Below are 13,698 nucleotides of genomic sequence, written 5' to 3'. Positions count from 1 at the left end.
GGAACTTACAGTGTTGGCACTACTCTTAGAACTCTGCACATGCAACACAGACAAAAACAGAGACAAAAAAAGACAAGAAAATACACAAAGTACATGTAACACAGAGAGGAAAAGAAAGATTAAAATGTAAAAATGATTCAAATGAATAGATTATCAAACTGTCAAATTATATTGTTAATTAAAAGGATTAGAACAAAGTTTAAAAAAAGGTTTAAGAAGTATAAAATTGACAGCTCAATATTTGGAAATACCGATGAGAGGAATTTCTTTGACTGTTTAATTAGTTTACAAATTATTTTTCTTTGGCAGAACTTTTTGTAAGTACAAAATTCAACTTTATGAAGTTATTTTTGATCTACCATGATTTCATAGGTTAAAAAAAGCAACAAAATGTAACAGACACAACAAATTCTTGAACCATATGAATCATGAAAGACCAATGATTCTCTGAGCATGGAAGAAATTATGTTTAGCAGGCTCTTCAAAGTCTGCCTTTGGCGTTAACACCCGAGTTAAAAGCCTGTAAGAGCTGTTGACCTGCAGTTTTCCCTCCTACCACCGAGGGGTGGAGTAGAGCCACTTACAGAAGGGGAGGTGGCAGCAGACAGGAGAGGTAAAATGCCTCCACAGGCGATGATGATGTTGTCCACCATCTGAGAAATGAGGTGGATCGTGTTGTGGACAAAGATGATGTTCTCATTGCTGTTCACAAAATCCATCACTGACTTGGTGGAGTGGCTGAAATGGAAAAATAAGAGGCATATAATTGAATCCCTTCCCTTTTTAAAAAAAAATATCTTCAGTCTCATCTAATGTTCAATACAGGCATCATCAATACATTGAAAACAAGACGTAAATGCTGAACTAATTTTATCCTGATTATCAAGAGGCAAACACCTCATACAGCCTAACTCACCTCCTCCACACATGCACGTCTGTCTCCAGGGCGAAGAGCAGGTCAGTGAGCAACCTCTGATGCATTGGCGACCACTTGAATTCTGGGATGCGGAACATGGTTGTGCGCGGGCCAGGGCTGAACTGACGCCGCTGCTCTTCTGTCATGGGCATGCCTCTAAAACCCAGATCGACACGCAGGTCCCGCTCCAGCTGGGCCGCAGTACGACCGTGGAGGGCCTGTAATGGTGGGGACAGCAGATCGGTCAGCCAGCAGAGCATTTCTTAGTGGTCTAATACATAAAACTTGGCATACAGACAGTTATGAAATGTAATTTCACTCGATAAAATCAAAACCACAGAAAAACCCCAGGAGACTTCTTATTCTGCTTTTACCGAGCGGTTAGAGAAACGTAGCTTATGTGTGGGTGGCCACTCAGCTTTTTGGCCCAGAAGAACTGGTCATAGCAGAGCTTTTCATGCTAATCACAACACAAACTGTCAATTACACTAAGGCAGGTTAAAGCAGCAGGTGGCTGACTGGTGGCTGAAAGGATAAATCTCAGTGGGGAAGGTGAAAAAGCACTTTCTTCTGGGATGTGATTTTATTTAAGTTCCACCTGTCGATTTCAAAACAATGAGAAAGTACAGCTGCACTTCGCTATCCAGGATTTATCACTGTTTAACTGAAAGACAACAGGAATAATCTCAAAACAATATTTGTGGAATGTTTGCAGCGATTATGAGGGTTATTATAGACTTTTTTCTATTTTTATTTTGATGGCTACAAATGATTCCTTATCAAAACCCTGCTTCCCCACAGTAAACAGGTGCAAGTGCAATTAGTGACCTAGCAACTCACTTACAGACTGATGTGAGCACAGCATGGGAGGGGCTCCCTCTTTGTCAACAACTGAACAATAAATATAGATGGTACAGACACATATAAACACACCTGAGTTGTTGCAGTAGTTTGGATCTTCTTTGTGTCCTTGTCTTTCCCATCGTCTGACCTCTCTGTATCAGAAGTGGTGCTGGCTGTGTCTCCCCCGGTCTTAAGCCCCGCAGCCTCTCTCTCTGCCCCGGTTGTGCCCTCTCCCTCTGGGAAATCTGGTCTCGATGCTCCTTGGATCTGGGATTGGCTCTCAGCCTCCGCAATTGAACTGATGTCAGCAAGAGGGCTCTGGATCTTGAAGGGCCCGTCCTCTGGAAGTTCCCCAGAAGTGTGGCTTTGGGTCTGTGTTAAATCAGAGCCACAGCTAGTCATGTGGGCAAGCAGGCTGAGGTCATCACTGGCACTGGTGGTGGAGTGAGCGGGGACCGAGCCGGATGGATTGGGCTGGTCTGGACTGGGCAGTACAAGGGGGTCTGTTGCTGCCAGAGCTGGAAGCAGCTTTTCATCAACCTGGGAGAGATGAATAGAGAGATGAAAAATTGAACAACATTAAGACATCAGGAAAAGTCTGCAGCAACAACTTATTTTCATTTGGTAAGTAGAAAGATTTGGAAGGAACAAAGTAGCAGAGATATAATGGCAACTGAGTGGTGAAATTAAATTCTCAGTGGGGAGGGGAAGATGTGGGACTACAGATAACATTTTAATTAATCAGTGACAATAATCTTTATAGAACATCCTACCTTGCTGAAGAGAAATCCATTGTTGCTCGGGACACTGTCTTTCTCATCAGCCAATGTGATGAGCGGACCCATGTTTCCATCATCCTCCAGGTTGACTCCTGAGAGCCCCAGGCTTGACCCCGGCGTGTCATCTTTAGGCGCCAGATTCCCGTTGAGGTTCTGAACCACTGTGCAGTAAGCACTGTCCAGGAGAGAGTCCACCTCTACCAGAGGTCCATTTTCCATTCCTCCCCCACCTCCTCCACCTACACTTCCACCAAGGCCTTCAGGAGAGAGGTCCAGGTCATCCAGCTTCACCTCTGTGGCCTCTACTTTCTCTGCTTTAATATCTACCAGAAGGTCGTGGACCTCCACCCTCACTCCTGGACCGGCGCTCTGCTCCCCGGGTGTCAGGGCTTCTCCATTCGGTCTCTTCACGGCTCCTTCTGCGAGGAGATTGCGCGAGTCCCCGCCGGCCCCCTCGCTGTACTCGGCCTCACTCTCAGGTGTCTGTGTCTGGGAGTTGTCATCAATTTCTAGGTTGCCGTTGACGACGGGGACGGGTGTAGCGGAGAGGCCGGAGATGGTGGACACGGAGCCTTTCTTTCCCTTCTTGATGTTCTCCTCCTCCTGACGCTGATACTCTTCGTACATCTTGGCCAAGTACTCCTTGTGGGCTTCATAGGTCACCTGTGACAGATGGTGGCATATAATTGGTGATGCGATGAGAGCACAAACATTGACAATAGTTAACCTCCACATCAATAACCCCCAGGTAGTCCAGCTCATCAATACTAAATGCTGGACAGATAAAACTGGAACACTGGCCTCCCTGGACTTTTGGAAACATCATCCATAATGTCCCCTTGCTTTGAAACTGCTAAGAAAAACAGTGTGAGTTTAATTTCCATTACTGAACAGTGAAAAGGGAGGCGATCAGTTATATTTATTCTAGGCCTTGAAGGTCATTGGATTAAGAATTACAATTAGCATGAGTCAATATGTACAACTCAATATGTTTTTCTTCAGCTTTTAGGTTAGTTAGAAATCATTGTCACCATTAACACAAGCTCATTTTTCACCAAATAGCAAGCAGAATCTACAAATGCAAAGTACGTCAACAGCTGTTTCTTAATAATCTGATTAAGACTATCCCGCTCTAACCTTGGAGTGTGCAATGGACAGGGTATCAACCCAGACCCTCCATCCTCCCCATTCGTATTTGATGGCGTGGTAGAGGAGAATCCTAAAGATGTTGTACACCATCTCGGTTATTTTCTGCTCTTCTGGGCTCTTGGGGTTGATGTAGCCGAGGGAGAACATCCAGTCCTGCCACACAGAGCACTGCAGCAAGCAGCTGGTACACAACACAAACAGTAAATGTGAATCAAGCCGTAGCATGAAAAAAAAGAAAAAAATATAACAATAGATGAATAAATGCAAGTGTAGTCATTTGCTTTTACCGTCGGTTTTCGCGGCTGTTACTGAAGAGTTTTATCATGTCAGAAAGAAAGAGTCTTCTGACTTCCATCAGCTCAGCGCTAGGAGAAGAGTTCTTCAGCAGGGTGGCCACTACTTTTAGAATCACTGGGTGGGAGGGAAAAATAAATAAATCAGGGAATAGGAAAACAAGAGACAATTGTGAAGGACAGGGGAGTGTGAGGCAAATCAATAAGTGGGAGACGGCAGCAGCATTGGCTTCTTAATTCCAGTTTTGTTGTTTGTTTACTCGCTTAAAAAAAGCACTGCATTATTGGCAGCCCAAAGAACACGGAGAGGCAGAGAGATGCAAGATTTTGTACTTACTGGGATTCTGGATCTTGACGGTGGAGTCAGGCTCAGGGTGGGGTTTGTGAACCACCTGAGTACACACCTGCTCTGTCAGAATCTGCAGAAAGAAGATTTACAGACGTCATGCAACAACAATTGCTTAAATTCTGACTCAACTCAAAACAGACTGCTTCATGTAAATTGCTACAGAAATGCAGTTTGTGAACGAGCCGCTGGCCAACAATGACCTACCTCATACAGAGTGTTGTAGGTTGTGATGGAAACAGTGTTGGTGTGCATCATCAGCCTCTCCCCCAGCAGTGTGAACAGACTGTGTGTGTGCATGATCTCAACCTTCCGCCTGCAGGGAAACAAACACACACTTACACGTTCAAAACAGCTTAATGATAGTCAAACCTGACATTTATTGTCACTGACCGGAAGACAGCCTGATATTGGCATGTGGCCCTGCAGCTATGATGGGACCAAAGAAGGTAAGAACGGAGCACCAACAAGAGAAATTAACAAGAGGCATTAACAGAACAACAACATCACAGGGGGCACTGGAACAACATTCATATGGCTGTGAATTATTAACTTTGATTATTAACCTTGCCAGTGGGTGAACACTGGGTTTCTAAGAGGCTTTTAACTTGAGACGCTCAGAAATCAGGGTTGACTAACTTTGAGTATTTCCTAATTTGAAATAAATGAATAATGCTCGAAGGTCGGTAGATTCCGAACAAAGGTTTGAACAGTGTTTAATCATATGCAGATATTTAATGAGAATAACACTGATGTGAGAATAACACTGATGTGTTATTCTCATAGCTGCTATCATTGTGGTTTGAATTAGTTTTTCAATCAGTTTAGTCACCCTTACAGAAAAAAAACACACGAGGTTCCCACATGGGACACAAGTGATCACATGTATGACACATTTTTACCACATGTTGCAAAATATGATAACATGTGGACAAAATGTGGAAAAGTTGTAATCTACATTGGCTTCAGACATTACATAACCTTACACATGAAAATGTTTCAAAACCACATTTTAATGTGGGCAAAATACATGTTTCACATGTGTTATGTGAGCACATGAGTCTTTGCACACATGAAATTCACATGTTTTTTCTGTAAGGGCAGTTCTTAAATTTACTCTAAATTTCATAATATATATAACTGAGGACAAGATGGTCTGCTGCATGCAGAAATAAATGCATTGTGTCTATGACCGTTGATCTGTTATTAAAAGATAGCATCACAAGTGAATTTATCAAATGATGTTTTTTTTTTTTTTTTTATCTGTTACCCACTAATATATGAAGACAAGAACCCTGGCAGGACATTATAGAAGACGGATGTTATGACAGGTATTAAATCTTTACATTGTCATATAATTAAAATAAACCATCTGTCATTTATGAGCAGCTGTAGTCTGACTTCAAGCTGATGTTGACTGTTTTAAGTGAAGTGTATTTTCAGATCCCATTTCTTCCATATCTTTAATCTCATCCACAACAGCTCATTCGTAGTCAAATAGATGTACATACCTATAAGGCAGTTTCACTCAGCTTTCAATTAAATGTGGGTAAAAAAAAAAAAAGGTAATATTAATAGAAATAAATTGGAATTGATTTGTCAAGATGACCAATTAACTCTCACCAGGTGGAAAAGGCTGCCAATTTCTCAGATGTCTTCTCAAATATTAATGTAGCATCCAATATAGTTAAGCGTGGAATCTCAAATTTTAAGTTGACTCTCAAACTACAGTGCGGAAACCCAATAAAATATAAATCTGTTTTATTTTAATCTATGAGATTAACAGCACTGTAAAATGTCAAAGACTCTGAAGACACGATTGTAGCAGAACATTATTTCTTATCCTGTTTTTAAAGCTGATAAATCATCAGATTATCTGTAAATCACATGAAATTAGGTTATGTTCAATAAATTTAAGAATTATTCTAGATTATTTTGAGATGTCTTTCAAAAGTACAAATGTTTGTCTTTACTGTGTGCTGTTTTAGGTAACACTGAAGTGCTTGATCAATATTAAATTTCCATAAGTATTGAAGCGATATGTAAACTAAAGGAGGCAGGCCCACAGGATGCTTGGTTCGAGCAGATGTTAAATCGGTGGGGGACTGAAGGGTCAGGGCTCAGGTGCAGCATGGCAGCCTGCTCTTGTGTCGTGCAGAGAGCAGTCGTGCAGCGTGTCACATGGGATGAAAAAAAAAATCCCCCAGCATTCACTGCTGCTCATCAAGGTTCCACCTCCCTGCCAGTGCACACTGTCTAAATGATTATTCCGCCTGGACATGATGATGAGGACATTATCTTCACATGCACACAAACAAACAGCCCGTCTTAGACTCACTGGAGACCGAACTGCACAGTTTTTACTGCATTGTTTTTCCTCCCTCTGACCACTCTAAGTGGCGCCTCTCATTCTCCCTACCATGATGCAGCAGCTGTGTTTTAGTCGTGACAGAAAAACAGATTTGCCATTCCAGGAACATTTTAAGAGCCCCCTCATTTAAGTGATTCACTGCTGACTACCATACAAAGAAATATATACCAGGAAAGCACAGAGAGAGATACTGACTTGTGGCCAAGGTGCTTCAGGAAGTAGCCCAGGACTTTGAGGGCCTGGACCCGGATGCTCTCACTCTTAGAAGCCAGGAGCTTGCAGATCACCCTGTAACATGTCAAACACATAGACACACTGATTACCCATCAGTGAGGAAATCATAAAGCCTTAAATGTGAGCTTAAAGTATAAAAAAGCAATCCAGGAGTTCTTCAGTGAGCAGTAAACACCTGCTGCCTGATAATCAGTAAATATCCTCAAAGTTACAGTTAGTAACATGTGCGCTGACTGAAGCACTTTCTTCAAAGAAGTCTTCGCAGAGGGCATAAAAATAGTATAACAAAAAAAGAAGAGGAGCACAACACACATTGCAACTAGCTCTCTAGCAACAGAAGAGTTACCATAGCAACCAAAGAGACATCCATGTGTAGTTGTGCTTTGGGAGAATTACCAACACAGTTAGAGTCATAGTCACAGTTAGAAATATCAGCCCGCTTGGTTCAAGCTGCTCTTTGTATATATCACATCAGTAGTGTGGAAATTTAAAGAATGCCTTCACCGCACGGTAAAGCATTTATGTTGTGGTTGAGCATGAGGTTTCATAATAAAGACAGAGAAGAATCATTTTGCTTTGTACAATTAAACCAAGACATAGAATAACATTTGGTACATTTTAAATCAAATTTGTCTTAATTTCTCCCTGTTTTTAAAATCTTTCCTATTAAATTTGTAAACAAACTTTAAATTTCCAAAACATAATAGAATAATAAAATAGACAATGTGTAAAAAAAAAAAAAAAAGCTTTGTGAATTCTATAATCAGATTTTGTAAACGGTATTGCTGCTTGATTGGTGATCATGTGTCTGGCCTAGTGTCATTAAAACGTTTATTGTTCCATATTGTGATAATAAATGTCGAGCTGGACGTGTGTTTGATCATTTATATTTGTAATGATTACTTGTTGTCATAAAAATACATAAATGGCAACAGTCCAACCATAAATGTAAACAGATTTTTTTTTTCAGGTCAGCAGGATCTGGTGTTGCATTAAACCTTTATGAGAACATGTGTGTGTGAGGGAGGGCGGTGCTCACCTTATGCCGTTTCTCTGGTCAAATGCGGGAATCATAGACGCCGGGTGTTCAGACATAAGAGCGACCAAAAGCTGGAGCACGTCGTGAATATTCTCATCCTGCAAAGAAAAGAAAGCCAAGATGAACAGGTGAGGAGGAGGAGGAAGCCCGGTCAGACAGACGAATAGAAGGGTTAAAAGGACAAAGAGAGAGTTGTAAGGGTGGACATGGAGGGGGGGGGGGACTGCAGAGGAGCAGGTGGTATTTCAGAGCAAGAATAGATATAATTGTTACAGAGGGGTACATTCTGTTCAGTCCATTGTTGCGCCATTTTTCATGCTGTCACAGCACTGAAGCTGACTCATACTCTCTCTCTCGTTTAAGTGGACCATAACTCCAGCCTGCAAATTATAATGCACATTTTGCCACCAGCTCCACTCCAGCGCTCTCACTGTCTCTCTGTCTCCATCTTTTGCTCTCTCTCGGAGTCTATTTTAATACAGAAGTTAGCATTTACCTCATGCATGGTCAACAGATAGTTGAGAATGCTCTGTAGCTCGTCCTCCTTCACACCCCGGTCCTGAGAAAAAAAAAAAAAAAACATCCACCAAAACATTCAAGATCTTCTGTTCTTTTTATGTGTTATTAACCTCAGATGACTCCAGTAATTCCGTTTTCGGTTGATGCATTTTTACCATGAAGCAGCACAAACCTTTCTCTCACACATACATGCAAATGGGGGGAAAAAAAAAAAAATCAATACACCCTCAAACAAACACAAAAACTGTGTTTAATTCTATTCCACACACACACACACACACACACACACACACACACACACACACACACACACACACACACACACACACACACACACACACACACACACACACACACACACACACACATTAAAGCAGCAAGGAAAAACAACAAACATCATAATAGAAAAAAAAAAGTGGTTTCTTGCAGTTTAAAGAATGTGATAAAGATAACGGTAATCCGTTTCTCTCCCTCTACCTTCAGTATGAGTTGTTTGAGGAAGAGAAGCATGAAAGCTCTGAGTGAGATGATCTCCTTTTGGGATGGTCGTGGTCCATCTAAAAAAACAAACACCATACAAACAAAAATTGATTTCCTGTTAAATTCCATTTTTTATACTCGATAACAGTTAAACAAGTCTCCAGCTTATTCTGTGTGAGCTCTACTGATATTTAGTTTTATTAGGCTTCCTGGAGAGCAAAGAAAAACATGTTAACACAGGCACGCACACATACAGTGGTGTGAAAAAGTGTTTGCCCCCTTCCTGATTTCTTGTTTTTTTGCATGTTTGTCACACTTAAATGTTTCAGATCATCAAACAAATTTAAATATTAGTCAAAGATAACACAAGTAAACACAAAATGCAGTTTTTAAATGAAGGTTTTTATTATTAAGGGAGAAAAAAAAAAATCCAAACCCACATGGCCCTGTGTGAAAAAGTGTTTGCCCCCTAAACCTAATAACTGGTCGGGCCACCCTTAGCAGCAACAACTGCAATCAAGCGTCTGCGATAACTTGCAATGAGTCTTTTACAGCGCTGTGGAGGAATTTTGGCCCGCTCATCTTTGCAGAGTTGTTGTAATTCAGCCACATTGGAGGGTTTTCCAGCACCAACCGCCTTTTTAAGGTCATGCCACAGCATCTCAATAGGATTCAGGTCAGGACTTTGACTCGACCACTCCAAAGTCTTTATTTTGTTTTTCTTCAGCCATTCAGAGGTGGACTTGCTGGTGTGTTTTGGATCATTGTCCTGCTGCAGAACCCAAGTTGGCTTCAGCTTGAGGTCACGAACAGATGGCCGGACATTCTCCTTCAGGATTTTTTGGTAGACATTAGAATTTATGGTTCCATTTATCACAGCAAGTCTTTCAGGTCCTGAAGCAGCAAAACAGCCCCAGACCATCACACTACCACCACCACCATATTTTACTGTTGGTATGATGTTCTTTTTCTGAAATGCGGTGTTACTTTTACGCCAGATGTAACGGGACACACACCTTCCAAAAAGTTCAGCTTTTGTCTCGTCAGTCCACAGAGTATTTTCCCAAAAGTTTTAGGGATCATCAAGATGTTTTCTGGCAAAAATGAGACGAGCCTTAATGTTCTTTTTGCTCAGCGGTGGTTTTGGTCTTGGAACTCTGCCATGCGGGCCATTTTTTCCCAGTCTCTTTCTTATGGTGGAGTCATGAACACTGACCTTAACTGAGGCAAGTGAGGCCTGCAGTTCTTTGGATGTTGTTGTGGGGTCTTTTGTGACCTCTCGGATGAGTCGTCGCTGCGCTCTTGGGGTAATTTTGGTCGGCCGGCCACTCCTGGGAAGGTTCACCACTGTTCCATGTTTTCTCCATTTGTGGATAATGGCTCTCACTGTGGTTCGCTGGAGTCCCAAAGCTTTAGAAATGGCTTTATAACCTTTTCCAGACTGATAGATCTCAATTACTTTCTTTCTCATTTGTTCCTGAATTTCTTTGGATCTCGTCATGATGTCTAGCTTTTGAGGATCTTTTGGTCTACTTCACTTTGTCAGACAGGTCCTATTTAAGTGATTTCTTGATTGAGAACAGGTGTGGCAGTAATCAGGCCTGGGTGTGGCTAGAGAAATTGAACTCAGGTGTGATAAACCACAGTTAAGTTATGTTTTAATAGGAGGGGGCAAACACTTTTTCACACAGGGCCATGTGGTTTTGGATTTTTTTCTCCCTTAATAATAAAAACCTTCATTTAAAAACTGCATTTTGTGTTTACTTGTGTTATCGTTGACTAATATTTAAATTTGTTTGATGATCTGAAATATTTAAGTGTGACAGACATGCAAAAAAATTGGAAATCAGGAAGTGGGCAAACACTTTTTCACACCACTGTACACTCGCTATTCGACACAACAGTGAACAGTAAATCACTGCCATTAACTCCAGTGGCAATTTGGCATTCTGGATATTTTATGGTTGTACTAATCTAACTTATTACAGCAAAGACACGGCGATTTACAAAACTGTGATTGATGGTCCAAATGATCCAAACCAAACAACCACAGCAATCTACTGTATCTACTTTCAAGCTCTGGCACGCCATCAGCTGTTTGCTACGGTAGGCGGCACAGAAATAATCAAGCTCAAAACACGAAAGCATCTGACACACAACACCAGCCGTATCTCATGCGCGTCGGAAATCTTTTGCCATTCTTGAAGCATTTAGCTGCAATCATTCATTCAACTGCCACTGACCGCTATTACCTTCAGACATGTGCACAAAGAGCCACACATTCATGACATCGTTCCAGCTATTGTGTTTGTTCATTATGATAGCTTCAACAGAGGCTTCGAAACTCTGGCACTTTAAAAATACTTGAGAAGAAAACTGACAACTCAGATGTTGGCATTGCATTTCCGTTGATGTAACTGTATTTCATTCATTTTTGAGGTGTTTAATGTGTACGTCAGATACACTAGGAGCTTATGGCTGTGATGAATCAGCTTAAAACAGCTGCCAAATAACTCGCAAATGGAAAGTGGTGCCAAATAGTCTAAAGGATGCATTGATTCAGATCAAAGTAAGAATGATATAAGACCAAGACTTTAAAAACAAGGTCATTTTTCCTTTAACAGTCCATCTGCAGCCAGATGGTACTTTCTCACTAATTCTCTATCTTGACATTAACAAACAAACTCTCACAAGCTATATTTTCTCATCAATCCCAGCAGAAGCTTGTTTAGTTTATAAGCAACAATAAACATTTATGATGTCCGGCCTGTGTGCCCACTTTGCTGTGTCAGGATATTTGGAATCATCCTTATTTTATGTATGCTACAAAGGGAGAGTAATGCAGTGAATTTGTGAGTTTATTGTTCACGAAATAAAACCCCACCATATCCTCTCAGAAAATGTAAACCGATATTCGACCCGTTGCTGCTAAACCAGCGGCTAGATGAAACATAAAAGAATGTGGGTGTGAGAGGAAGAAGATATGGAGCTTGTCCCGCCGTTTCTTTGTCATGGTCTGCTGCCCTCCAATCATAGCAGTGTGTGCGTGTGTCAGTCTGTTCACCTGCTCTTCACAAACCCAAAGCATGACACTGAAGCAATCCATTGTGATCCATCATCCTTATCTGTCAAGCTGGAACATGTTGCTGGTATAGTGACACTGACCATCCATCACGGTTACGCAGCTGCTCTGCGTCAAATAAAGTGCAGAGATGCACCAGGTGAACGTTTATCCTCCCTTTAAAAGGTCTTTTGTGAACAGAGGACTTGAATACAGCTTATATTCCTCTAAATTGAGTCTCAGGGGCGGCTTTAATTATTATCTTTTACTCTTTGAAATTAATTTTCTCCCTCTCAGGCTCATAATCTGACTCAACAGTTTTATTAAGTCATTGTGATTACAAATGAGACGTTTTCTTCTCCCTGATAATGTAAGGCAAACTGTAAGGAGTATTTTTTATTTTAATGAAACTAATGTGTGCGATTGTATGCAATTACATAAGCTTGTGTGAGTTTGTTCTGACTTTGGGCCCTTTGCAGTAGCCCAGAAGGGACAAACCAAACACGGGCTCTACCGAGGACCCTTCACATTTCTTGCAAGTTTTTCAGGCAGCATAGATTCTCTGACACAGTTGGAATAGGAGGATGAGGAGAGGGGTGTTGCATTTGGTCACCACTAGATGACACTAAATCCTACACACTGCTCCTTTAAAACCAGTCAAGTAAATAAAATCCTCACTATGACTATCAGAAAAAGACATTATGCATAAAGAAAAAACAATGAATAAATACATAAAGCGCAGGCATATGATAATTTTGCCCTAACTTATATGCCATTATTAATTAGTTTCAGCCACTTCCTTTCTTCACTCAATAGAAGGCATTTAATTATCGTTTCCATTTCATTATAATTTAGCTGCAGAGTTCAAAAGCAATGTAAGTGCCAAAGGCCTGGGGTGTTTCATTAGGTACAGTACCCCCTCTTCCTTTTTGTGGTCCTTAAAGCAATTTTCAACCAACACCAAATGGAGTTATTTCTAAAATAAGAGGAATTAAGTATTTCCAACTGAATTCAATGCATGTGCAGAGTGAAAACAAACTAGTACAAAAATATGTAAAGCTGCGACTTGGATTCAACCTCATTCCTTCAGACTGCGGGTACAGTTGAATATATTTTTTTATCCACAAAGCCCATAGCATAAGCAAAATATCTGTCTATTACTATGTAAATTTGTGCATATCACACTCATACAGTATACACATATGTGCAGACTTTCAAACACAACACCAGCTTTTAGCTTTGAACAGCAGTTAGTATATGTCTGAGGCTAATTGCTACTGTACTGTTATCAGTGGTTCTTTATGGGAGCTGAATCCCAGCAGTCAAACAGCAACATCGCCAAACAGAGAAGAAGCCAGACTACCACTTGATTAGAAATTCCAAAAGCTCCCTTGGATCTGCCAGTCAAATCCGTCTGTTACCACGGCAACATGGGATGCGTACTCAACGTCAGCGGAGGGTCCCAGGCAAAAGAGGAGGTTGATTAAAGTGAAAGGGCTGCCGCCACCATCTGATGCTCTGCGATAACACTGCTCTCTAAGCTCTGGTACAAAGGCAGTGAACATTTTAAATATGCTTTGCCAATGTGTGGTGTTCGGAAACATGGTAGGTTTAATCATTTCTTTTATAGTTTTGTTTCCAGATACGCTGCCCTTACAGGAAGCACAA

General features: G+C 41.1%; 1 protein-coding gene across 14 annotated transcripts in view; it reads right to left on the bottom strand.

Moving 5' to 3' along the window:
- Window positions 1-13,698, bottom strand: part of nbeaa (neurobeachin a) — a 91,693-nt gene that overhangs the window by 24,931 nt on the left and 53,064 nt on the right. For 12 of the 14 annotated variants that reach the window (XM_069720420.1, XM_069720333.1, XM_069720364.1 and 9 more), the window contains exons 14-26: window positions 8,967-9,046; window positions 8,467-8,529; window positions 7,971-8,068; window positions 6,893-6,985; window positions 4,534-4,642; window positions 4,318-4,399; window positions 3,975-4,098; window positions 3,676-3,868; window positions 2,533-3,201; window positions 1,850-2,299; window positions 917-1,134; window positions 585-738; window positions 10-33 (exon numbers count right to left, since the gene is read on the bottom strand). In XM_069720420.1, the coding sequence (XP_069576521.1) occupies window positions 10-33; window positions 585-738; window positions 917-1,134; window positions 1,850-2,299; window positions 2,533-3,201; window positions 3,676-3,868; window positions 3,975-4,098; window positions 4,318-4,399; window positions 4,534-4,642; window positions 6,893-6,985; window positions 7,971-8,068; window positions 8,467-8,529; window positions 8,967-9,046 (2,357 nt within the window). The remainder of the gene's footprint in view (window positions 1-9; window positions 34-584; window positions 739-916; window positions 1,135-1,849; window positions 2,300-2,532; window positions 3,202-3,675; window positions 3,869-3,974; window positions 4,099-4,317; window positions 4,400-4,533; window positions 4,643-6,892; window positions 6,986-7,970; window positions 8,069-8,466; window positions 8,530-8,966; window positions 9,047-13,698) is intronic. The other 2 variants (XM_069720444.1, XM_069720435.1) reach the window with 1 other exon arrangement.

This window comes from Brachyistius frenatus, unplaced genomic scaffold (assembly GCF_029030835.1).
Source record: "Brachyistius frenatus isolate BFR_SWC_R1_liver_20210118 unplaced genomic scaffold, ASM2903083v1 Contig_5, whole genome shotgun sequence".
Taxonomy (NCBI): domain Eukaryota; kingdom Metazoa; phylum Chordata; class Actinopteri; family Embiotocidae; genus Brachyistius; species Brachyistius frenatus.
This window is presented reverse-complemented; position numbering and strand designations above follow the sequence as displayed.